This window comes from Echinops telfairi, unplaced genomic scaffold, assembly GCF_000313985.2.
Source record: "Echinops telfairi isolate 266 unplaced genomic scaffold, ASM31398v2 ScPeMD7_2291;HRSCAF=2852, whole genome shotgun sequence".
NCBI lineage: Eukaryota > Metazoa > Chordata > Mammalia > Afrosoricida > Tenrecidae > Echinops > Echinops telfairi.
In genome coordinates, this window is record NW_022106189.1 from 8,733,786 (window position 1) to 8,761,715 (window position 27,930).

At 38.2% G+C, this 27,930-nt stretch overlaps 1 protein-coding gene across 5 annotated transcripts in view; it reads left to right on the forward strand.

The window, feature by feature from the left end:
- PHKB (phosphorylase kinase regulatory subunit beta) overlaps window positions 1-27,930 on the forward strand; it is a 230,101-nt gene that overhangs the window by 146,103 nt on the left and 56,068 nt on the right. For all 5 annotated transcript variants that reach the window (XM_045293618.1, XM_004704694.3, XM_004704693.3 and 2 more), the window contains 4 exons: window positions 15,685-15,740; window positions 16,420-16,513; window positions 24,972-25,055; window positions 25,485-25,589. In XM_045293618.1, coding sequence (XP_045149553.1) covers window positions 15,685-15,740; window positions 16,420-16,513; window positions 24,972-25,055; window positions 25,485-25,589 — 339 coding nt within the window. The remainder of the gene's footprint in view (window positions 1-15,684; window positions 15,741-16,419; window positions 16,514-24,971; window positions 25,056-25,484; window positions 25,590-27,930) is intronic.

Consider the following 27,930-nt stretch of genomic DNA (forward strand, 5'->3'; position numbering starts at 1 on the left):
GACAACAGAAAAGTGAGTGAAGGGAGACATCGGACAGGACAAGATATGACAAAATACCAATTTATAAACTATCAAGGGCTCATGAGGGAGGGTTGAGCGGGGAGGGAGGGGAAAAATGAGGACCTAATGCGGGGGTGGTTTAAGTGGAGAAGAAATGTTTTCAGAATGATGAGGGCAATGAATGTAGAAATGTGCTTTACACAATTGATGTGTTTATGGATTGTGATAAGAGTTGTATGAGCCCCTAATAAAATGATTTTAAAAAAAGAATAAACATCTGCAAAAATCTAAAAAAAAAAACCAAAAACAAAAGAAATGCTCAGAAAATTGATAGTTCCTTTTATGTTTTACAAAGGGAAGGTTGATAAGTTGCTGAATTAAAAAATGATGATGATCTGAAATATAAGCCCCCACCTAATACACAATAGAAAACATTTTAAAAGTGGGTAAATATAGATGTATTTTTAATATATGCAAATGAGTATAATGTATGTATATGTTTACATACACATGTGCATATAGTTACAAGGGTAAGTAAAGTATTGCTATTAAAAAAAACTTTATTAAGCAAAGATATTAGAGGGAGAAAGGGGGAACTGAACCCATTGATTCATGTACCACCCCCACCTCTCACCCCCCACAGGGGACAAACAACAGAAATGTGGGTGAAGGGAGACAGTGGACAGCAGGTAGGAGGGCCGGGGAGGGAGGGGAAAAAAAGAGGAGTTGATAGCAAGGGCTCAAGTAGAAAGCAAATGTTTTGGAAATGATGATGGCAAAATATGTACAAATGTGCTTGATACAATTGATGCATGGATTATATAAGAGCTGTAAGAGCCCTCAATGAAATGATTTATTAAAATAATTTTTTAAATTACTAATTTTTTGAATTAAGTAAACTTTTCTAAGATGTCAAATGTGAAGCTATTGTTTCTTGACATATCCTACATCTGTGTCTGTATACTTTTGAAGGTGGTGTTTCAGTCTCTCTAACCCTTCTTCAAAGAATTTTTTACCTTGAATTTACTCCATGTCAAAACAGAAGTTTGGGCATCCTGAGGAAATCCTTGTGGTATAGTGTGTTATGCATTGGGCTGCTAACCACAAGGTCAGCAGTTCAAAACTACCAGCAGCTCCGTGGAACAAAGTTGAGGCCTTTTACTCCCATTAGAGCCTTGGAAACCCACAGGGGCAGTTCTCCTGTGCTCTATAGGGTTGCTAAGAGATAGAATTGACTCAATGACAGTGAGAGAGAACTCAAATTGCATTCCTTCAGTTTGGAGAACAAAATGAACTATTAAGGGGCAAGATCTTGTCTATAGGGTAAAGTGGGTAAGGCTTCCCAACAAAATCTTGTTACCCTGGAAGTGTGAGCAGGTGTGTTGTCATGATCGGGGGGAAAAAATCCCTCAGCACAATTTCCCTGGCCTCTTTCTCAACAGTGCAGTTTTGAATTTTCTTAAAACTTCATAGATATCAATACTTGTTTTGAAAATCTTCCTTGAATCATTTTATTCTGAGTGGCTTATAGATAAGAGTAATTTGAGGACCTTGTAAATCTTTGTTTTTTCTCAAGAACATAAATTCCCTATGTTAATATGTGACAGAAATTTTTCACTAGCCTAGTTGCTTCTCCAAGGTAGGGATTTGGTTTCCATGTTAGATCTCCCTTAAGTACAATGCAAGTGTACATGTTATACATGTCATAAAAATGGTGGCACAGAGGTTTCCGACTCCTCTAACTTCACAAGAGGGAGAGAGTGTCATGATCACCATCAGCTCAAAGTTGAATCCTATGAGGTAGAGGCAAAACACACCTCCACCTTGCAGTCTTTTGTTTGCCAATTCTTACTATCAGCCTCCTCTCTAATAACATGCGAATACTTTTCAATTGGATTCAATAATACATTGTGCTGACCCCACAGAATCCACAGTAAAGACTCATAATTATGGGGTTTAGTATGGAGGTGTACCAGGTTACAATTCAGGATCAGGATCAACCAACGACATGTCTGGCTTAGGAAGTATGTAGGTGGGCCTTTAGTACAGGGCAGCTTGCAGCTCCTCTCAGCCAAGCAGGCCTCCTCGCAGCTCCTGAGAACAGACACATTCCTTTAGGCATCCTCAGAGCAAGCTCATTGAGATCACCTCAACTTTTGGCCTCACTCAGGCCTGGCCTTTGTCCTACTCATTCAAGTATTACAAAGCTCTTTAGCTCTGCCAACAATCAATCACCTTAAGGCACTCTGCTCTACCTGGAAGCCTCCTGCCACCAGGCTCTCTGGTCTCTCATCCCATGGGTCAACATGCCCACTGTAGACACGTTGCTCTGTAGGGAGGGAAGTCTACTCTGCCGTCTCTCATCGGTTCCTGTTTTGCTGCCACCATTTCTCTGCCACTGCTTCTTGACTTCATATGCCATCTCCAGTATTAACAGCTTTTTGTCTCTCTGTGTCTCCAGGGTCTGAGAGGTTTTCAGTCTAAGAAATCCAGATGCAAAAGATCCACTATGATCCAAAATCATCTTGATGATAGTTACGTCCCTTTTCTGCTCTAAAATTAACTTCCTTTTAAGTCTACCAGGATGATGAAACTGGCTAATCCTTTTGTTAGGGTTGTGTACATCTTATTTGCATGGTACTACCTCCCACCAGGGTGCCACATACCTTATTAGTAACATTAATAACAAGCATGAGTAACTAACCATCCAGTCTATCTGGGGAACACCAGGACATTTATTTGCATGTTGTCATTAGGTACAGTCAAGTTGGCTCCTACTCATAGTGACCCTCTGTACAAAAGAATGAAATACTGCCTATTTCTGTGCCATCATCGTTATGTTTGAAAAGTCCATTGTTGGAGGTTTTTGTTAGTCCATCTTATCAAGAGTCTAACTCTTTTTGATGACTATCTGCAGTGCAGTGAATTGTTTATGTGGCTTTTCTAGGTATAATTAGTCTTTGTTACTCCCACCAAATGACTTTTTCCTGATGGGTGTGGGTGAAGTGGAGGAAGATACTAATAGAATTATATGATTCAACTATGAGTGGTTGCTGACAGAGTTCAGAGTTCATTATGATTGCCATCGTACTGGCCAGGAGCTATCTCAGGAGCAAGAGGGGAGAAGAGCCAGGAGGGAGAGAGTTCTTTGGATGTCACTATCGCTGTGCTCTGAACTTTGATCCAGACCGTTTTGACACCAGAGGATCAATAACAACAGAACCAGGATCCAGAAGATGAGACAAGAGCATTTAGCTTTCTAGCCCTCAAAGCAAGTAAAGCTGAGTTGCTTTTAGTAGAAGGCTGACTTGTGAAGTGAGGTCCCTTTGAGCACTTAATTGGGTGCTACTTTTCCCTGCCCAAGGAACTGTAGCTGAGTACTATTAGTTGATGCTTACAGCAGACTTGAATGCTCTTTGGGCATTCACTGGCAGCCTTAAAAGAGCTTTCTAACATAAGCAGGGAAGAAAGAGGACAGGCCACAAGGCTGAGGGCAAGAGAGAGGTCTGCCTGTGGACATAACAGAGAAGAAATTGTCATTACTGAAAAACTGTATCCTGTGCATTTCTCACTTGAATTGTAATTTGTTAATTTCCCAAAGAAACCCCATGATCATGACAAACACTTATGAATTCTGTGTGGCCATTTCAATGAGTTATCAAACTCAGCCACAGTAGTGGAGTGTTATGGGAGAGACATTTCATGTTAGAATTGAGTTAAAAGGGATGGAGGGTAAAAGCATGTCTGACATCTCTCTGCTTTGTGGCCATCATGCTTGGGAGCCAGAGGAGGTCAGACGTGTCCCCAACACTGCTTTTTGTTTGTATGATTGTTTTTGTTTACCAACACTCGTTTTATATACCTTCTAGTTTACTAGTCATTAAGTCCTTCTTCAGGTACTGGTCCCTCCTGATAACATATCAAACGTACATGAACCGTATTCTCACCATCTTCACTTCTAAGGAGCCGTACTTCCTCCTAGCCAGATTTATTTGTTCTTCTGGTAGTTTATGGTACTTTCATTATTCTTCATGAACGCCATAATTCAAATGCATCAGTTCTTCAGTATTCTTTATTCATTGTCACATGCATATAAGACCATGGAAAAATACCATGGCATGGGCCAAGTGCACCACCTAGTTCTTAAGTAACATCTTTGTTCTTTAACATTTTAAAGAGGTTTTGTGTAGCAGATTTTCCCAGTGCAAGATGTCTTTGGTTTTTTGACTTCTGCTTCCATGAGCATTGCAGATCCAAGTAAAATTAAATCCTTGGCAACTCAAATTTTCCTCTGTCCATTGTGATGTTATTGTTTTCAGTGGCCACCAAGTCATGGTTGAATAAGTCAGATTTGTAATAAATTTATCAATATAGATTGACTGCATACTTTAAACCTTCCCAAATATTGCAAATAGAGTGTCATGAAGTCCACATAATTCCTGAAAATGAGAGAGATCCCTTCCCTCATGGGAGTGGGTTTATTGACGTCCCAATTTCTAACCTCAGCTTCAAGTATTTGCTAGAAGATTCTCAGGACTCAGAATTTGCTGTGCTTATGGTGTATTAGAGCAGAAAGTTATAGAAAAAAGGGGAAAGACATGAGGTGAAGTATGGAGGAAAGCAGGCAGAAGTTTCCAAGTGTCCCTTCTGCATGGAATGTACTTAATCTTCTTAGCAACATTGTGCAACAACATGAGAAAATCACAAAAGCATCCTCTGATTTGGATATTATAGTTTTTGTCAGGGGTCAGCCATATTGGCATGTAACATACACATGATTGACTCCAGTTATTCCCACAACAGATCCCCAGAGAAAAGGCAAATATTTCCCATTAATCACTGTAATTATCTGGACAAGCTGGTACAGAATTATACAAGGCTTCATTCATGCACTAATACTATTATCATATAGATCATTCCAGGAATTAATTACCATGAATCAGCCAAAATGCAGTCTAGGGATTTTGTAAGGCGTGTGCAAGATTTGAGCAACACAGACCCATGGAGTTAATGTTTTCTTTTACAAAAGTATTGTAAAAGAATTTACAATTACATTAACATGAAGAAAGTCTCCAGAAACAGGGAACATGCCAGAGTGATAGAACTGTCTGCACCTTTAGCAGGTATAGGTTGCTAACACATAGCCCAAAGCATTGCAGACTAAGCTGAGAACTGTTAATGTTCTTAACAATACTTCTAGCAAATGCATTTTATGAAAAGTTAAGTACTCTTCCACCTGTGATGAATATAGACATCTGGGATATCTAGCATGCCTTTTATTTCATTTTCTTGCCTAAGAAATAAGGCAAAGTGGCTAGAATTTCCAGTAAATTCTGAATAAGAGTGATGAGATCAGATGCGCTTACCTGTGCCCTGTCTATTTTAAAGGGTTACTGCCTGTCTGTTAATTTGTTGTACTATTTTGGCTTCTGTGTTGCTGCTGCCTATGGGAAGCCATGCCACTAGTATTTCAAATACCAGCAGGGTCACCCAGGGTGGACACTTTTCACCAGAGTTTCCAGACCAAGACAGACTAGGAAGAATGACTTGGTGATTGTTTTCTTAGATCCACAAACAATATTTATGGAAGCAGCAGTCAAGACATCAAATACATATTGCTTTGGAGAAATCTGCTGCAAACAATCTCTTTAAAGTGTTAAAAAAACAAAAAAGCAAAGATGTCACTTTGAAGACTAAGGTGCACCTGAGCCAACCCAGGCTATTTTCAACTATCTCATAGGCATTGCTAAAGGTGGACAAACCAAAAAAGAAATGATGCCTTTGAATTATGGTGCTGGTGAAGAATATTAAATAAACCATGGACTTCTAGAAGAACAATTAAATCTGTCTTGGAAGAAGTAAAACCAGAATGCTGCTTCGAAATAGAGTAACAACTTTATCTCAATATCTTTGCACATGTTCTCAAATGGGACCAGTCCCTAGAGATGGACACCATGCTTGGTAAAGCAGAGGGTCAGAGAGGAGGACCTTCAATGAGATGTCCTGGCACAAGGGCTGCAACAAAGGTCTCATGTGAGATTGACAGCATTTATTTCTGTTTTTCATAGGGTTGTTATGAGTCTGAAAACATTTGATCTTTCACCATTAATTATGATGGTTAGCTATAGGCTTCTTGTCTATGAGGTTAAATGAGTACCTCTCTATTTCTAATGTACAGAAAGGTTTGTTTAAATCATGAGTGGCTGTTGAAATTCATCAAGTATCTTTCTCTAACTACGAGGTGTTACCCCCTCAAAAAACAGAATTTTTTTCAGCGCTATATATTTACATTTTTCCCCCCCAAAACAAACTTCTCACCTTCAAAGTACTCTCCCTTACACTTAATACGTTTGTCAAATCTGTGATTCTGTTCTTGGAAACATATTTCAAATTCATCTGTTTGGGTGGTTAACTACCTCCCTCATTTTATTCTTCAATTCTTCTGTGTCATAAAATCACTGTCCTTTCATGTTTCTCTTCATTTGTGGACACTAAGTAAGGTGCATAGGGCAAGAGAGGCATGCTGTTCTTCGTTAAAAACTGGCACACTAGGATGGCTGCATGAGCAAGTGCATTGTCACGGTGGTAAAACCAGTCTTCTCTGTGGCCACAGATCAGGCTTTTTATGTTGCACACTGTTAAGCAGTCTACTCAGAACTTCTAAATAGAAAGCTGATTAACAATCTGACCTGGAGAACATCAAATGCACTACAAGTCAACATTTTTGTCTGTTTGGGAAGTTGATGACATCCAGAAAGAGCTTTGTCATCAATCAGCATTTCACCTTTTTGAAATGAGAAAACCACTCATACACTTGAGTTTTTCCCAAAGCGCTGTCCTTGTAAGCTGTGTTCAACATCACCATAGTTTCTGTGACATTTTTCCCCAAGAATGAAACAAAATTTCACAGCTGCACACTATTCTTTTAAATCAGTCATCACAAAAAATGAGGTTCAAACGAAAAAAATTCAGTGACCAGAGAAAACATTCCCAGGTAACACCACCAGGTGCACTAACTGAGAGCCAGTTGCTAGATGCTTGCCTAGTGGGAAAAATGCCTCCTACCAAAGCTCCCACCCAGCAGCGCTTTTTTCCAGTTTTCGGGGGATACCCCTTACTATTGCCAGAGGAACCCTGGTAACATAGTGGCTTACATGCTGGTCTGCTAACTGAGATCAGCAGTTTGAACCCACCAGCCACTCTGAAGGAGAAAGATGAGGCTTTCTGCTCCCGTAATGATTTACATACAGCCTTGGAAACCTGAAGGGACATTTCAACTCTGAGCTGTAGGGTCACTGTGAGTCAGAATTGACTGGATGGCAGTGAGTTTGCCTTTGGTTTTGTTTTCTATTGTTATGTTATTGTCTTTGTTTTGTTTTATTTTCAGTTTTAAAAGCTCATTGCCATCAAGTTGAATGTGACTCATTATTAGCCTGTTGATATGGTAGTTTGAATTTATTAATTTTCAGATGTTAAGTCAGCCTTTAATACCTTAAACAAATCCTGCTTAGTTATAGTGTAAATTGGTAAATCTATTTTGCTAGTACTTTGTTGAAAATTCTATCAGTATTTTTGCTTTGATCTGGTTTGTGCTTCAAGGTAATAGTGGCATATTAAGTTAGTAGTGTTCTTGTCTCTCCTATTTTGTGGAATAAATTATGCAAAATTGGCATCTGTACTAATTCTTCTTTACATGTTTGGTAAAATTCTTCAGTAAAACCATCTAGACATGGAGATTTTTCTTGTAGATTTTAGTTATAGATCCTTTTTTAATTCTTTTAGGACTGTTCAGTTTATAACTTTTAAGACCTTGCTTCATTTCTTCTAAATAAAAAAATGTACATATATTAGCTTGTTCATTGACTTTCTTTATTCTTACTGTTATGGATGGATATATTTCTGTGAACATCTTTATTTAATTTCTGATGTTTCTATATATTTTCTCTTATTATTTTTTTAAGTCTTGTTGGAAATTTGACAATTTCATTGATTTTGGGTTTTTTTTTTAAGAGCTACCACTGTAATGATTGCAGTGTATATCATCCCAAATAGTCTCTGACACTGCTCCAAGGTCAGACTAGCCAAGAGGCATTAAAATTTCAAGCTAGATGTCTGCATTGGGTTTCCTTATTCCCATCCTGGGACCAGAGTGCAGCCTTTTCTGGGTTTTGTATTTGCTTATTTTCTTGTCTGTTGGTTGTTTTGTGGTGCAAGCTTTCCCCATGTTCTGTCTAGCATGTTTAAAATCTCAAGAACGATCCCTTTCCATTTCTCAAGTCCTGAGGTTCCTCGACAGTCCACTGTCTCTTTTGTCTAGCTTTCTAAGTCCTTTAATCATTGTCCACTGACTTATTTCTAGGCTAAATAATTATTTTTATAGTAAGGAAGCAAGAAATACAAAGTCTAACCCACCTTATTCCCACTTAAACTGTTTTTTAAGTGGATGATTCATCTTATTAAGTCCTTCTTTGAGTAATAATTAGCTGTAATTTCTTCTTAAAGAGTAACTTTTCCCCCAATAGTTTTATTGGCATGTAATTTGCATATCATACAATATAATAGTTTAATTGTTCAATCATATTATGGAGAACCGTACAATCATTACCACATCCGTTTTAGAGGATCCCCCCCCCCACACACACACATGGTTAAATTGCCTTTAAAAAGATTTGTGCAATCACAATTTGTTCTTTTTTTTTTAATCATTTTATTAGGGACTCGTACAACTCTTATCACAATCCATACATACATCAATTGTGTAAAGCACATTTGTACATTCATTGCCCTCATCATTCTCAAAACCTTTGCTCTCCACCTAATCCCCTGGCATCAGCTCCTCCTTTTCCCCTACCTTCTTGCTCCTTCCTCCCTCATGCACCCTTGATAATTTATAAATTATTATTTTGTCATATCTTGCCCTGTCCGATGTTTCCCCTCACCCACTCTTCAGTTGTCCGTCCCCCAGGGAAGAGGTCACATGTAGATCCTTGTAATCAGTTTCCCCTTTCCAGCCCCCCCACCCTACTCCCTCCCAGTATCGCCACTCACACCACTGGTCCTGAAGGGACCATCCGCCCTGGATTCCCTGTGTTTCCAGTTCGTTTCTGTACCAGTGTACATCCTCTGGTCTAGCCAGATTTGTAAAGTAGAATTGGGATCATGATAGTGGGGGAGGAGGAAGCATTTAGGAACTAGAGGAAAATTGTATGTTTTATTTTTGCTACATCGCACACTGACTGGCTTGTCTCCTCCCCTAGACCCTTCTGTAAGGGGATGCCCAGTGGCCTACACATGGGCTTTGGGTCTCCTCTCCACACTCACCCCCTCATTAACTATGATATGATTTTTTGTTCTTTGATGCCTGACACCTACCAATATGATAAAATAACCCCTTCAGTCTGGGACATTTTCTACTTTGCTGTCAGGGAACTAACCAACCTCGTCAGTACAAGCACCCAAAAGAGAAGGCCCAAAATAAATTGGTTAACTGTTGTTGCCCTTTTCCATACATGGAACTAATGAGGTTTTTATTAACCACTAAAAGCCTGTGTTTAGCTGTAACTCACTATAAAAAATTCAAACTCGCAGCCATTGTGAGTCAGTTCCAACTCATAGTGACCCTATAGGAAAGGCTTTTCCGAGACTGTTTACACTTTAACTTTTTATCGGAGTAGATGGCCTTATCTTTCTCCCTCGGAGAGTCTGGTGTTTTTGAACTGCTGACCTTGTGGTTACCAGCCAACACATAATCCACTAGGCCATCAGGACCTTTTGAAATGCACAGAAACCCTGAGAATGGAATAACTAGATTTCCAGAATTTGTACATTCCCCATTGCTTCTGCCGCTCCCATCTCACCCTCATTTTACTGATCTCTCCTGATATTGATCTTTTTGGTTATGTGTCTACTAGTGTCTCATTGTTTACTCATCCCTTTGGTTATAATTAAAGCTGTGTAAGTAACCATAGGTCAGGGTCTCTCTACCTGGGCCTATGTAGTCAGTGTGGCATGGTTTCTGGGAAGTAGGCTAGGCCTTTAGCACTGTCATTTCTTTAAGATGAAAAGAGGAAAGCATCCAGTAAAGGCAAATGTTTAGAAAAGAATGAAACCAGTTTTATAAATCAATTCATTGTTCAAAGAATGTCATGTTCTCCAAGATAATTCCAGTCATTGACAGAACTGCTATGAAAAAGCACTGCTTGATTTATTCATTTGGGCATTTGAAACTGTGTCTGATGTTTGGGAATACTTTCTAAAATTCATTTGCTTTCCCCTTAAATCGGAAGCTTAGATAACCACTAACTCAATATATAAATGCCAGGATCCTTAAGGGCCATTTTCTCCCTGGCCAGCTCTACTCTGGAGCTAAGTTTAGCTTTTTAACCATGCTTGATGGTATTCCTCAGATATTTCTACATAATTCTCCCCTTGCTTTCATATTAATTTTCTTCATGTTTCTTCTTTGGCTTGGTTGGAAATGTCAGAACAAGATGCCAGAGTGTCCCAATCTTGACCTGACTGTGTTCATAGCCTTCCTTGGATCCTATAGAAGTGATCCTTCAAGGATAGTATCTCCAGTTGGAATTGAGACATATAAAGCATCTGCCTGATTTCTTCAGCTAATAAGGTTTTACTGAAAAATGAATATAGTGAAAAATGCTGCAGGTTGGCAGGACCTACTGATGATGGCCAATGAGCATACGGGAGAGTTCTATAAACCCAACAGCAGAAGCAAAGAATATGTCCAGTATACTGCCCTGGAGGCAAAAGCAGCCTTAGATGAAGTTTCCTCTTTTTATTTGTTGACTCCTTTTTTTCTTTTCTTTTTCCTCCCTGCCTTACTCATCTTTCAGTAAAAGATTTGTCATAGTCAGCAATTGCAGATTATTTTATACAGCATAGGACATATTAAAATCAAAACTACGTAGACCCAAGCTTAATAAAAGGTGGTAAAAATAAGAATGATAAACTTTATATGCCATATAGTTAATTTTAAAGGAAAGGTAATTTTTTACTTTAATTGACTATATTTTTTAAAGCACATTTTTTAAAAATGAAAAAAAACTCATTGTTGTAAAGACTTGGAAGCATGTAAAACTCGATCTAAAGTGACTTTTATACCTCCTGTTTCCCAAATGTAAAATGTTCCTTCAACGACAAAAGCAAGCAGCACATAATCTGAAATATATTCTATGACCTCTACCATATGGATATTAGATATATTTGAAGTCATATTTAAGTTCTTCCTTACAATAGATGTTACCTTTACAAATTATTTTACCTCTTCACCTCACCTTCCTCATCTTTTAAGTGGAGCACATGACATAGTGCTTGAATAATATATCTACTTGACTTTCTGTGCCACCATCACAGAGAATAACCAAACTCTTCCCACTACCCTCCTCCCCAAATCTAATCCTACTGTTGGTTTTTCTTTCTTTTGATTATTTTTTCATTTTATGTTTTTGGTGAAACGTTTACCCAGGAAATTAGGTTCCCATTAACAATTGTTTCTGTGGCTTTTTCCTGAGCAGGAAACAAACTTTTACAGCTGCATGCTATTCTTTTAAATTGGCCATCACAAAAAACATGGTTAGAGCGAAACTGCTTTCACAAAAATATTCCCTGTGACCAGAGATAACCTTCACAGGCGACACCACTGGGTGCACTAATGCAGAGCAAGTTGCTAGATGCTTGCTTAGCAGGAAAAATGAATACTATGAAAGCTGTTTTTGTATTGCACAGCCTCCATACCAAAAATCAAAACCTACTGCTGTCTAATAAATTCTAATTCATAGTAACCCTGTGCGAAAGAAACCCCTTGGGTTTCTAGACCTTTAAATCTTATAAAGGCTACACAGTACCTGCTGGGTTTGAACCACTGACCTTATGAGTAGCAGCTCAATGCATAACCAGCTACCATGGGCTATAAACAACTTCCCTTGGGAAAAAAATAAAATGAAATAGACAACTTCCCTTGGAAGTCCCTTAATACCTCGTTATTTGTAAAATATTTCAAACCTTTTTTTTTTGCGCTTTATACTAATATGCGTGGATCAGAATTCTTAACATATTTAAAACTAGGATAACAAATTAATAAATTAGTATAATTTCATAGATTAAAATATTGTTTAACATTATATCTAAGAAACCAGAGCTGGTGTGGTCTATCCAATGCAATTTTCTGAATCAGCACTCCAAATAACCACAGGAGCAAGCGGAAAAAAACAAGATACCAAGGAAGAAGAAAATGTACCTGTTAGGCTGTGTTATAACTTGTTACCAGAGTGAATGAGATTTGTGAAAGCGAGAGAGAAGAAGCAAGGATTCACATGAGGATTCTCCATTTCTAAAGGCAAAGCAGTTTAAAGGGCCGCATATGGTATTATAAAGGCAAGGAAGATAAGAAAATGGCTATAGTCTATCAGAAATGAAAGAAGAGAAAATTAGTTAATAGGTCAGAAAGGTAGTACGTCAAATGAAAATTTATTTTTAAAGATGTTTAGATTTCTACTGCTTATAAAAATGAGTTAATATATGAATCAACTTGATAGCAACAGGTTTGGTCTTAATGTCTTAAAATACTGGAAGTCAATGAGATCTAGGGTGACATAGATACACAACAGATCTCAACAAGAAAAGAGAAACAACTCTACTCAAATAGGTATGAAAATAACAGTAAGTCCAGTCAAAGCAAATACCATTGCCCTTTGTTGTGTATTGTTATGTGTTAAATACAGTGATAAACACTTTGTTCTCTCCTAAAATCCCTGAGGAAGTAGAAAATTGAAAATCACCTAAAGACCATCACAATTAACAAGTCTACATAATGGAGCCCTGGGAATACAGTCTTTAACACGTGGCTGCTAGCTGACAGTTAGCAGTTGGAACCCACCCTGTGGCTCTGAGGGAAGAAGACCTGCCGATTGACCTCCCTACAGATGACATTTGAGACAATTCCACTGGCCCGCACCGGGTCACTGTGAGTCAAAAATGGACTCCAGGGTCCTTAACAACAATGTAACATAATACATGCCTTGCAGCCACTTTTAAATGAGGTATATCTATGCGGCCAAGAAAGATAATGTTGAAATACCTTTACCTGATAATAAACATATGTGCAAACTAGTCCATTTCTTGAGCAGAATCCTAATTCCTCAAGGACAAACAAAAATGAGTTGTATTTATCTTTTTTTATAACCATTTTATTAAGGGCTCATACAACTCTTATCACAATCCATACATACACCAATTGTGTAAAGCACATTTATACATTCGTTGCCCTCATCATTCTCAAAACATTTGCTCTCCCCCTAAGTCCCTAGCATGAGCTCCTCTTTTTCCCCCTCCCTTCCTGCTCCCCTCTCCCTCACGAACCCTTGATGATTTATAAATTATTATTTTGTCATATCTTGCCCTGTAGATGTCTCCCTTCACCCACTTATCTGTTGTCCATCCCCCAGGGAGGAGGTCACATGTAGATCCTTGTAATCAGGTACCCCTTTCCAGCCCACCCTCCCTACTCCCTCCCTGTATCACCACTCACACCACTGGTCCTGAAGAGATCATCTGCCCTGGATTCCCTGTGTTTCCAGTTCGTTTCTGTACCAGTGTACATCCTCTGGTCTAGCCAGATTTGTGAGGTAGAATTGGGATCATGATAATGGGGGAGGAGGAAGCATTTAGGAACTAGAGGAAAGTTGTGTGTTTCATCATACACACTTTGTGGACAAAAAATATTGCAATAATGTTAGAGAAAAAATGGGCTTCAAAATATAACAAAAAGCAAACAAACATATTGCCATAGAGTTGATTCCAACTCAGAGGAGAACTGCCCCTTTAGATTTCCAAGGCTGAAAATCTTTGCATGGGCAAAAGGCCTTTTCTTTTTCTCTTGGAAAAGCTGGCAGATTCAAACTGCTGACCCTGCAGTTAGCAGTTCAACATATAAACCCCACTACACCACTAGGATTTTGTAATGTTCAAAAATAGAATGTATTAATTACTATTCCAAAGGTATACTGCTGGTGCTTTTTGAAGAAACTAGTTTTAGAAAAAGAGAAAAGATGCTTCCAACTCTGGGAGTGAAAGGGAGATTGTTGTTGGGGTGTGATTGCCATGATGAATTATTTTTGTGCGTGAGGAATGAAGTGAGAGATCACATCTCGGCCATCACATCTGAGCTGAAGGCCCAGGCTCCTTAAGGTAGATAGTTTGTGATTGGGAACATTCCGAAATGCTTAGTTTTTGCATTGAAATAATTCTTCAGCCACCTAACCAGATCGATTTAACGCAACAGGTATAATGGTGTGTTTTAGTCTGAGTGTCTGTCCCACAATGGAACAGCATTATCAAAGAAACAAGTATATTGATTCAGAAGATGATATCAACTTACCATTCACAATCTGTGCATGGTCTTGTCTATTGTTAATGAACCATCATCCATATTCTAGAAGATATTTTCATTTTTATTTAAGAATTCATTATTGTCGTAAATATTGCAGATAATGACCCACCCTAAAGTCACTTCTCCTTTTGACTAAGTAAACATTTCATCTGAGAAAAGTAAGACTTATTTTTTTGTTGTTGTTAGAAATTGAAGAAACTAAATAATTACTTTTTTTCATCCCCTTGAGAAACATTAATTTGCAAGCTCTTTACTAAATACAAATAGAATTTCTAATATTCCTAATGTGTATTTATTGTGGGTGGTTTTTCCAATGGATTTCTTATTCAGTCATTTAAACCAAATAAATATCAGCCTAAAAAGGCATTTTCATGATGACTCTGGGTATCATAACTTTGATTGTATGATATTTATACATGTATTCTGGTGTTTCTTACTTTTTATCATGCATAAATTCTGGTGGCATATTGAATGCTATAGAAAGGAATGACATGGTAAATCAAACATTTTATAGCATACTATTGGGAATTTTAGATTCATTATTATGAATAAGTTATTTTGATCATTATTTTCAGTCTACTTAATGGGTTTATTAATTATAAGATCAAATTGGATGTAATTCAATAATGTATCATATTTGTTATAGTGAATGTTTTCCAGACAAAAGGAGTAGCAAATACTCAACACTTACTTTGATTAGAACTATTAAGTCCAACAGCTTGTAATTAATGACTATAGTCAGCTGGTTCATTTATACTGCATCACAGGAACTATATGTTTCAATGAAGGAATTATGATATATAAGGTGGCCATGGAAAATTGGTTAAAAAGGTCTTATATGTAATTAAGGTGTCAAGTGAACAATCTCAATTTACAGGATTTTCATTTTATGGGGTGGGGGGGTTATTTTACAGAGAATATATAAATTGGGTTTTTATTTTTAGTTCCTCCACCTCCTTTCAGAGTTAAATGATAGAAAATGACTCTCAGTCCCCAATCTGCTCTCATGCATCATTCAACATAGGTTTGACAGGTTAGCCCCTCTGTTATCAGTGAGATTTATGGCTTTCCATTCCTTGGTGTTCCATTACTCTGTCCACACCATCAAATTGATTAGTAGGCAACAAAAAGCAAGGAAAGAAAGTGGCCGCTTAGAGTCAGCTAATATCCATCATTTTAATGAACTGCTTAGAGATGGTTAATATTGTCCTTGATTCTCATTGTAACCACAATGACCAGATCTTTTATAATGCCTCCCCCCTGTTCTTTTATTACAGGGGCCCCTGGAAAATGATTTGGTAGTTCATGTAGCACTTGTAGCAGAAAGCCAACGGTAGGAAATTCATATGGTATTTTGTTCTTTGGGCGCTGGGGGAAGGGATTTATTTATGCTTACAGTATTGAGTATGGCAAAACCAAAGCCGACCCCACTACTGTCGAGTCGATTTCAACTTATAGGGACAGTATAGGACAGAGTAGAACCGTCTCATAAGGCTTCCAAGACTGAAACCTTTATGGAAACAGACTGTCTCATTGTGCACCTGCAGAGCAGCTCGTGAGTTCAACCACCACCCTTTGGGTTAACAGTGAAGCACTTCAACTACTGCTCCACCAGGACAAGATTCAAAGGTTGCCATTTTAAAGCTAGCACATCTTTCTTTTATTAACTAATTTTACTTTAGTTGATGTGACTTTAAAGTCTGTGACCAATGCCAGTGTTGCCTGGCATATAGTTTGGAGAAAATCGTGCCAACAGATTACTTGGGTTCCCAACACTAGTGTGTCTCTTTCCTACCACCACCACCCGTCCCACACAAACAGCACACGTGATGTTTTATGAGAATCCAAGAGGGCCTCTGGATTCCAATGCAGATGGCACATTGCTGACATTAATGAACTGTCAACCCCAAGTTGTTCATAGTTTACTCTTACTAATCTCATCAGATAATATTTTCTAAACTATAATGCATGGGCTACAAATGTCTCCCTCTTTTTTCCCCTATATACTTTAGGCTTCAAGTTTTTCTCAACACCTATGGTATTCAAACTCAAACTCCTCAACAGGTAGAACCCATTCAGATTTGGCCTCAGCAGGAGCTTGTGAAAGTAAGTAATTCTGCCTTTTTGCTCTCTACTTAGGAGAGACACTAGAGTATGAAATTGATTTAGCGTAAACAAAAACTACATAGTTAAAATCAGATTCTGAGATGGAAATCATTAAATTAATCTGAAATTCTTTCTAATGAAGTTGAGAAGCCCACCTAATGGGGCATTGTTACTAAAAAAATAGCTACAGTGTATGTTACTAATGCTATTTGTGAGTTGATCTTGTTGATTCCCATTCCTTGATAACATCTATTACTGACCTAGACAGAGCACTTAAATATCAAATTATCCTTAATTTTAATAATCATGTGTAAAATTATCTTTTACATTTGTTCTATGTATGTTTTTAATATCCTCATTCTCATTGCTATTCCAGCTCCCAGTGGCTCTATTGGACAGAGTAGAACTGCCTCTATGCATTTCTAAGCCCCTCATTACTACTTATGGAAATGGGATGTAGAACATTGTAGAACATTGTCTTTGTGCACTGTTATGCCATTTGACTTAATTTCCCCTGGGTTAACGGGTCACAAGCCCAGTAAGCCATTCCTGGAAGGTGTTTGCTTATGTGTTTTCAGAATTTGGTCCCATTAGGCTCTTTTATATCCATGGATGTTTTTAGTGCACGTATAAACACACGTGTAGAAGTATCTTCTGCCAAATATGTATATATTTGTGTTGTACCACCCATTCACCATCCCACATTTATTTAGCTTGTATGTCTACCTGTGTGCTTACTCAGAGATGTTGCTATTCCTGCCGTGTTGTATATCCTTTATATTTGTATCTTCTACATTTTGATTTGATTTTTACCCTTTTTTTCTCCTGTTTGAAGATATTTATTTAAAATTTGGTTAACCACTACTTCAAGTATATCTCTTGCCTTAATATTTTAAGTCTGAAGTAATTCCTCCTCCTTTTCTGTGCTGTGTCTCAAAGTAATTATAACGTAACATCTGAGTTTACCTGTAATGTGGTTACACATTGCATTAGTCTGGGTACTTTAGAAAAACAAATCCACAGAAACTCGTGTATAAGAGAGTTTTATATAAAGGTTAAGTGCACATCAAAAAAACATCCAGTGCTGCCCAAGCCCACAAGTCCAACATTAATCCATATGTCCAATACCAATCCACAAAGTCCTCCTCCATCTCACAAAACACACACTATGATGCCAACTGCAGGAGGAAAGCCAAATCAGTGAGCGTGTAAGCATCTCAGCCTGGCCGGGATCTCCACACGGGTGCTCTAGCACCCAGGGCTGCATCAGGGTAGGTCCATGTGGCTTCTCCTTGGGGAGTTCTTGCAGGAAGTCAGTCTTGCAAGCTGAAGTAGGGAACTGCTAAAGCAGCTGCACCCTGGTCCGACTATCACAAAGCAAGAGACCTGAGAACTAGAAAGGTGAGGTTCACTGAGCCATTTATCCCTCCACCCTTCAATTAACCCCACATGTGTTTATTGGCCAGGTTGACACAATAAACTAACTCAATCCACTCCTCGCCAACCTGGCACCTGTACATCATTCTTTAGCCTCACAATTGCAATTAACACCTACACCTTAATCCTATAATCCTGTGATATGTTCCCCGACCTATGAAACTTCAACTACCTCATGTCTTTATCCCCCCAATTTTGGATATCCAGGTTCTGTACTGCCCACTTACATCAACCCAGTGCTCTGAGAAGACAATCATATTTTTCGACATGAAGAGTCTTCATTCCAGTTGGAACCTTGTGAAGTTTACATCCATAAGCAAAGTCAAATCTGGACAGGCCATCCATGAAGTCAGGAACAATGTGCACCAGTTTACAGGCTCAAAATTCTCCAGCTGCTCCGGTTCTGGTCAACTCAATGTGGGCTGCTTTACTCAGCCTCCTCAGGGTGCCCATTGATCGCCTTGCCTCTAGACCATGGGCTCTCACAAATACTCAACAAGCCTAGCCCCCTCGTGCTAGGTCATGAACTTTAGACCAGTCAACCCGCTCTCATCTTCTTTTTTTCCTATAAACCAAGTCCACAGGTGTCAGTGGCCAAACTCAATCCGTCTCTTTATTGCTGCATTTCTCCCACTTCCACTCAACAAGTAGATCCAGGTTTCACTTAGCAAGCATTTTATCCTGCTCTCAGGCTCTCTTTAGCATTCAGTCCCAGAGATGAGTTTTCTTCATGGTTCCAGAGTTTTTCCTGCTTCTGACAAAGACCATTGGTTGCTGAGTACTCCAAAGCACTGGGTGGGGCATATCTTTTTTTGCATAGCTTTCTTTGTATGCATGGCCTAAACCCATCCCATCTAAAGATCAAATTTTAATGGCTGAAAGTAATAAGTGGGCTTATACACTTTCTATTTTCCTACTTCCCATATTTCCCCCAGAAAACCACTGAGTAAACAGTGTGGCTTTATCTGACCTCTGGCTAGACAAAGAAGAAAAACTCCCATGAGGGAGAGGTCACACAAACATCTACTCTCCATCTTATGATTTGTTTTTCCAGTACACCACTCCCAAGATACCACAATGTGCTAGTTTGGGTACTTTGGAGAAACAAATCCACAGAAACTCATGTATAAGAGAGAATTTTATATAAAGGTTAAATGCACAACAAGAAAACATCCCAACCCAGTGCTGCCCACATCCACAACTCCAACATTAACCCATTAACCCATATGTTCAACATCAATCCATAAAGCCCTCCATCTCACAAAACACACACTATGATGCCAACTGCAGGAGGAAAGCCGAGTCAGTGAGCGTGGAAGCATCTCAGCGTGGCCGAGGTCTCTACACGGGTGCTCTAGCACCCAGGGCTGCATCAGGGTGGGTCCATGTGGCTTCTCCTTGGGGAGGTCTTGCAGGAAGTGAGCTTTGCAAGCTGAAGCAGGAACTGCTAAGGCAGCTACACCCTGCTCCAACCATCACAAAGCAAGAGACCCGAGAACTCGAAAGGTGAGGCTCACTGAGCCATTTATCCCTCCACCCTTCAGTTAACCCCACATGTGTTTATCAGCCAGCTTGGCACAATAACCTAACTAACTCACATATATACACTGCTCTGCAGATGGTTTCAGATGTGCCGACTCATAGTGACCCTATATAGGATTTCTGAGTCTGTAAATTGTCATAGCAGCAGACAACCACTTCTTTCTCCTGCTGAACAGCTGGTGGGTTTGAACAGCATTTTCACGGTTAGCAGGCCAATCAACATCTAACCCACAATACTTCCAGGGATCCTTACTATGTTGGCACCTATTTTTTGGCTCCCTTTGGTGATAGGTAAGTGTATTCTATACTCAGCAGCATGCAGTCCAGATCAGAGAAGCCACTACGGCTAACAGATGACTATGCCTCAGCATGCTGTTTCACTCCCTCATTCATCAGGGAACACTGGCTATTTACAGAGCTGTTACAGCAGTGTGGCCCTCAGTCAGGGAGGATTAGTGTCTGTTCTGATTCTGAGTCTAGTGGTATGACAGTTACTCTGGCTAAGTACCATAGTAGATGTTAGTACAAAGAGGTTTGGAATTTCAGAGATGATTAGAAACATTCCATCACAAAATAAAGTAATTTACATTTTACATGACAAGGAGCCCATGAGGTATAGTGGGTTGTGTTGGTTCCTAACAGTAAGGTAAGTGGTTCAAACCCACCAGCCTTTTCTCTGGAGAAGGATGAGGCTGTTTGCGCCTATTAAGATTTATATTCTGAGAATACCTATGGTGCAGTTCTACTCTGTCCAAAACGTGTCATAGCCCCCTAAGTTCTTGTGTAACCTTTTCAGTTGCCATTGTCAATTTGATCCCATAGATATAATTCTTAAAAGAGCATAAATGCCCAGGCAGACATTTTTGCTAGTTTAGCTAAACTATTGTTTGACATTAAGAATGTGTCAGTGGATATTTTTGGTTTAAGATTTAAAGATGACCTCAGGGCAATAGTTTCAGAGATTTATCTAACCTTCATGACTCCTAGAATTATAGGTTATATGAGAAGTTGACATTCTTTTCTGAATTTTCCACTTTTGATTAGGATTCTTCTATGAAATCTTTGACTAAAATGTCCAGTGATGATATGCAGATACCTTCCAGATTTTCTAGTTTGATGGCAAGGAAGACAGTTGTTCATGGAGACAATTAGCCACATCTTCAAAACTTCCTCCTATTGTTCCAGGTCAATAGAGACCAATTACTGTGCCTAAAATGGCGACTTACAAACTGTTTTAATACAGCAGGCACTATGCATTGAACTAAGATAGTACAGAAAAAATACACATTTATTAGGCTGTTTAACGGGATATTTTGTGAAACCATGAACTTAAATTTCCAAACCAAGACACTAAATCCCTCATGGGTTTGGTGGTATATGTATATTCAGCCTCAGCAGTTGCTTTTTTCCCTTTCTTTCTTTTTCTGTCACTGTAATGATATCAATCAAACAGCTTTTGCCAAATCAACTTTTTTAGGTATACAACCTAACAACAATCAACTGTGTCCTTAATCTATCATGGTTCCATCTCTGTGAAGCCCCACCACTTTTTCCCTGTCTTGTCTTTCATAGTAACTACAAATAAAGTGTGTTCCCTTTTCTTATCTTCTTATAAATGGGTGAGTTTGAGTCTCCAATCTTGCAGTTAGCCCTTTGTCTGAAACCACTGATTTTCCAGAACCAATATGTATATAGCACCTGTGACTCTGTTGTTAAGTGCCAGTATTCAAGTCCATCGTTGTAGCTGCTGTGTCACTGGGGCACGTTTTTCACTGCCCTTCTACCCTACTAAGCACGATGTCCTTTTCCAGGGCCAAAGTAACAAGTCCAAAGTATGTGAGATGAAGTCTCACTGTCCTGGCTTCTAAGGAGAATTCTTGGCTGTACTTCTTCCAAGATGCATTTGTGTATTCTTTTAGCAGTCCATGATACTTTAATATTCTTCAATAACACTATAATTCAAATCTATAGATTATTCTTCATCATACAATTTAGTTTCTTGAATGATTTTCTCAGCAAAGAGATTGAATAACTATGATAAGAAGATACAACCCCCCCCCAAAAAAAAGAAGATACAACCCTGTCTTCTGACGCACACCTTTCCTGATTTTAAACCATGCAGTAATCTCCTGTTTTATTTGCAAAACTACTCCTTGATTCATGTACAGCTTGTGCATGTGCACAAATAAGTATTCTGGAATTACCATTCTTCCCAAGGGTGCCCAGAGTTTGTTATGATCCACACAGTCAAATGCCTTTGCGTAGTCAATGAAACACAAGTAAAGATCTTTTTAGTATTCTCTGCTTTCTGCCAAGGTCCATCTGACATCAACAGTTATATCCCTTGTTTCATACCCACTTCTGAATCCAAACTAAAACTCTGGCAGCTCCCTATCAGTATACTGCTGCAACTGTTGTTGGATGATCTTTGGCAAAATTTTACTTGCATTTGATATTAATGATATGGTTCTATAATTTGAGAATTCTGTTGAGTTATCTTTCTTTGGAATGGGTACAAATATGGATTTCTTGCAGTCAATTGGCTAAGTAGCTGTCTTCCAAATTTCTTGGCATAGATGAATAAGTGCTTCCAGTGCTTCCTTAGCTTGTGGAAACATGACAACTGGTATTCCATCAGTTCTGGAGCCTTATTTTTGGCAAATGCTTTTAGTTGAACTGGGACCAAATAATATATAATATTATAAAGTATCTTAATACTTTATAATGTGCAATTATACTTTATTATTGTAATACTTTATAATGAAATGGACAAGTAAAATATTTTATAAAAATACAAAATGTTTAAAAATAAAAGCTCTAGAAGAAAAATATATTTGTGCCACTGATGACTGCCACTTGTCTTATCAGTTTGTTGTACTATAGTGGCTTATATGTTGCTGTTATACTGTAAGCCATGTCACTGGTATTTCAAATACCAACAGGGTCACCCTGAGTGAACAGGTTTCAGCAAAGCTTCCAGATTAAGAACAGAGTATAGAGAAGGAATAGGCTACCGACCTTGGAGGATTCGCCACTGAAAACCTTCTGGAAAGCATAGAAACATTGTTAGATGCTAAATACCTAACAAGTAGGAGGAGAACCTTGTCAAGGATTTCATCTTGCTTGGATCCACAGTCAATCCTCATGGAAGCAGCCATCAGGAAATCAAATGAAACATTGCATTGGTTAAATATGCTGCACAAGACCTCTTTAAAGTGTTGAAAAGCTAGGATGTTACTTTGAGGACTACAGTGTGCCTGACCCAAGCCATGGTATTTTCAGTCACCTCATATGCATATGAAAGTTGGACATTGAATAAGAATTGATGCATTTGAATTATGGTGCTATGGATTGCCAAAAGAACAAACAGAGCTGTCTTCGAAGAAGTACAGCCAGAATGCTCCTTAGAGTTAAGGATGATAAAACATCCTCTCATATACCTGGGACATGTTATGAGAAGAGACTAGTTCCTAGTAAAAGACATCCTTCTTGGCAGAGTGGAGCGGCAGAGAAAGCAAGGAACGCTCTCAATGAGATGGATTGACATCCTGGTGCCACAATGGGCTCAAACATAATAACAGTTATGATGATGGCATAGGACTGAGTGGTGCTGCATTTACTATGTGTTGGAACTGACCCACTGCCATCTAACAGTAACAACAACCCTGTTGAGAGGGGAAAGTCCATTCTTTGAATGATACCAGTGCTAAAAGTTACTAAGGGATAGGTGTACAGACTCTCCTCGGTATAGCTAAAGGCATCATAAACAACCACATATAGTCAAAGGTGCTTGTGGAATTTCCTAATGGAGCACTGATCAGATTGAAAGATCACATGCTGAAATAGTATTTGACCCGCTATACAGCTATTTTCATATTTAATTTAAAAAATTGAAGATGAGAAAATGTAAAATATCTGCTACATACAGATGACACACACAAAGTAATTATTTTAAGTATATCAAGATCTTTTACAAATCAGAAATAATGATAATCAATAAAAAATTGAACATATTTTTAAAAGTAACATCCAAATCACCATGAAATAATATGGGAAAGTGCTCAACCACAACAAATATGTGTAAATAATAAATTAAAACTAAAATGAAATATCATTTTAACCCAAGAGTTGAGTGAAAAAGTTTCATGTATTATTAATATCAATAGAAATTTTACTTTATTTCTGAAGAGTATACATTTTAACTTTATTTGTCACCTGCCATTATATTTCAAAGATGTGCATTCTCTTTATCCAACACATATAGGAGTAATTCTATACAATAACAGTGTGCCGTCCAAAGGTGTTTATTGAATTATTTTTAATAACAAGCAATTAGAATGTCCTTTCATCAGGGCATAGATATTAAATAAGATAAAGGAACTTCTTGATTGAATTAAATGCTCACCTCTGGCCCTAATTAACTCCTAATTCATGTCAAATCTGTCCATTTTACCTTCTGAAGATTCCTAAATGTTTCTGCTCTTGTACTCTTTTTGATTTATAATGCAGATTATAAGATTTACACAGATAATAACCACATTTTTTTGTTTTATCATATGAACATTGAAATACAGAATGAGTTTACGGAATAAGTTGACTCAGTTTACTCTCTTGAAACTTTTTGTTAACTAGTAAAGTGCCAACTCATGGCTACTCATGCATAGTGGGTCAAAATGCTGCCTCATCTTGTGCCATTTCATAATCAGCGTAGATCAGACCATTGTGATTCATAGGGTTTTCTTCAGCTACTTTTTGGCACTAGATTGTTAGACCATTCTTCCTAATCTCTCTTAGTCTGAAAGCGCTGTTGAAGACTATTCAGTATAATAACCACACACAAGTCTCCACTAACCAGCAGGTGGTTTGTATATGAGAAATGTGGTCGGAAATTGAATCTAGGTCTCTCAAACAGAAGTTAAGAGTTTTACTACTGAACCACCTCTGTTCGCTTCTTAAAATTTAACTCCACAGTGTTGTCTTTTTTAAGGGAACCAACATACAAAGTATGATACATTTGTGTAAATACACTCACATGAATATATGTGTTGACCTGTTGCTGTCTAGCCTGGAATCACTCATGTGATTCTACAGGACATGGTAGAACTTTCCCATAGGCTTTCCAAAATCATGCTCTTTACAAAAGCAGACTGTTAGCTCTTTCTCTTGAGAAGATGGTGGGTTTGAACTACTGCCATTTCTATTATCAGCTGAGCACTTTGATCACTGTGCCACCAAATCCAAGAACAATTCCAGAATCCAAAATTCTTTAAAAGAGTCAGCAGAAGTTTTGCTTAGTAAATTTCCAAGAAAACAAGCTCAAATATCTAGCTTTTTTCTTACCAGACCAATTAATAAGGTATCCCTGGCCTTCATTTATCTGGAAAAATCAGAAGTTAATAGCACAATAGCCAGGAGAAAAAAAGGGACAAAAAGTATAACATGGATTCCTAACTCTGATTTACAACTTTGTGTTTTACAGGCTTATTTCCACCTGGGTGTCAATGAGAAGTTAGGACTTGCTGGGAGGCCAGATAGACCCATTGGCTGCCTGGGTACATCAAAGGTACAGCATGACTTAGATGCTAATGCCTAACTCAAATGATATTTGACCTGATGTGCATCCATTCTTATGATTCATTACTTGGTTTCATTCTCTAAGTTATTATGTTCTACAAGTAAGTCTTACTTGTTCTCTGTCATTTCACAGAATTTTTCTAAGAATAATTAGGTATCTCACCCTATATTTCTAAGTTTTTAAAATATTTGTTTGTGACAGTGTTTACTCAAGCATAGACTTTCTATCATATGAGATAGACTACTTTAAATTTATTTGCATTACTGATTTAATAAAACCTTTAAAATGTCTTACTGTGATAGGGATTTCCAAAGCTAATTTATTTCTTCAAAATTAAACATCCATTTTTTACTTTTAGTAGGACTTATGTTACTTCACCTATGCCTTATGTTTGCTTCTAAAATGTATCTGTTACAGATTTATCGCATTCTGGGAAAGACTGTAGTTTGTTACCCCATCATCTTTGACCTCAGTGATTTCTACATGTCTCAAGATGTTTTACTACTGATAGATGACATAAAGGTATCTCCTAAGCACTTTTTATTGAAATGGGATGACGTTGTGTCCATTAATTTTATCATTTTGTTAAACTGCATGCTCCTGGTTTTCTATGTTACTGAGTTTATACAGTGTAAAATATGAACATAAAGCACCAGGGACAAGGGAAAAGCCAGTGATCCAAAATCAGTGGCAAAGAGGGTGTAAGAGGCCTGGTAGGGCTTCATCAAAGGTAGTGTAACCAAGAGGAATTACTGAAACCCAAATGAAGGCTAAGCATGATAGTGAGACAAGAGGAAAGTTAAAGGAAATAGAGGAAAGAACAAGGAAGCAAAGGCCATTTATAGAGGTCTAAATAAAGACATGTACATGTGTAAATATATTTATATATGATCATGGGGAAATAGATTTATGTGCATATATTTATAGGTTTAGTGTTAAGGTAGCAGATGGACAGCATTGGTCCTCCACTCAAGTACTCCCTCAACGCAAGAACACTTTGTTCTATTAAACTGGCCTCCCATGATGCTCAGCTTCCCCACAGGATCACTGAAGACAAAGCGCGGCATTAAGCAAATGCAGAAAGAAAGCTGATGGTGCTCAGCTATCAAAAGATATAGCATCTGGGGTCTTAAAGGCTTGGCGATAAGCTAGAGGCCATCTAGCTCAGAAGCAACAAAGCCCACATGGATGAAGCACACCAGACTGTGTGATCACCAGGTGTCAAAGAGATCAGGTATCAGGCATCAAAGAACTGAAAATAAAATCATTGCGAATGAGGGGGAGTGCAGATTGGGGACCCCAGACCCATCTGTAGGCAACAGGACCTCCCCTTACAGAAGGGTCACGGGGAGGAGACAAGCCAGTCAGGGTGCAGAATAGCAATGATGAAACATACAGCTTTCCTCTAGTTCCTAAATACTTCCTCTCCCCCACTATCATAATCCCAATTCTACCTTACAAATCTGGCTAAACCAGAGGATGTACACTGGTACAGATAGGAACTGGAAACACAAGGAATCCAGGACAGATGAATCCATCAGGACCATTGGTGAGAGTGGAGATACTGGCAGGGTGGAGGGAAAGTCGGGTAGAAAGGGGGAACCAATTACAAGCATCTACATATAACCCCCACTCTGGGATACGGACAACTGAAAAGCAGGTGAAGGGAGACCATCGGACATTGTAAGACATTACAAAATAATAATTTATAAATTATGAAGGGTTCATGAGGGAGGTGGATAGGGAAGGAGGGGATAAAATGAGGAGCTGATACCAAGGGCTCAAGTAGAAAGCAAATGTTTTGAGAATGGGGATGGCAACAAATGTACAAATGTGCCTGACACAATGGATGGATGGATGGATGGATTGTGATAAGAGCTGTACCATCCCCCAATAAAATGTTTGAAAAAACAAAACAAAACACCACCTACATAGCTTTAGAGAGTTACTTGCAGCATTAGAATAATAGATGGGATATGCTTTATGTAAAGTTGCATAAATTTATGTTATAGCTTTCCACAATTGACGGAAAAGAAATAGCTTGTAAAAGCAGATGGGGAATTTTTTTGGAAAATATCTTCATAAAACACTCATATTTTCATTTGAATGAAAGTTGCATTACTAAAATAATTTTAATCATGAATAATATCCAGTGCTTCTAGTGAGTGAAAATCCCTATGTTGGCACAGTAGTTAGTTGGACTTCTAGCCCCAATATCGCAGCTCAAAACTGTCAGCTGCTCTGAGAGAGAAAGATGAGACTTTCTACCTCTGGGAAAGAATGACTGTTTCAGAAACTCATAAGGGCACTTCTACCCTGATAGATATTGCTGAGTTAGAATCAACTCAGTGGCAGTGAGTAGCTTAGAATCATGGTCAAGATCATGAAATTTGGATCCAGACTGCATTTGTTCAAATTCTGACTCCACCACTGTGTGATCTTGGGCAAGCTATGTAACTTCTCTGAGCTCTGTTTTCTAATCTGTAAAATTGGATAATAAGAGAGTTAATTATGATTAAATTAATTAAATATGTAAAGCACTCATAACAGTTTCTGGCACTTGATTAAGCATGTAAGCATGATGATGATGATGATAGAAATTTAGGGAAACAACTCCTTCCATATTCCTGATGATCTTTTCTACTTGCTATCGTATAAATTTATAGTAACACATATTGAAAATTAATCTTCTGAATGATAACCTTAGGACCTTTTTCCTCTAGACCCATTCTTTCTTAAACTGTGTTTATTAGGCAAAAATAAAATAAAACATAAAGACATGTGATTACTTTTCTTAATAAGTTTGGAATCAAAGGGTTTTCAATTTAACTTGCATATATCAAAAGATGAGGCTTTCTACTCT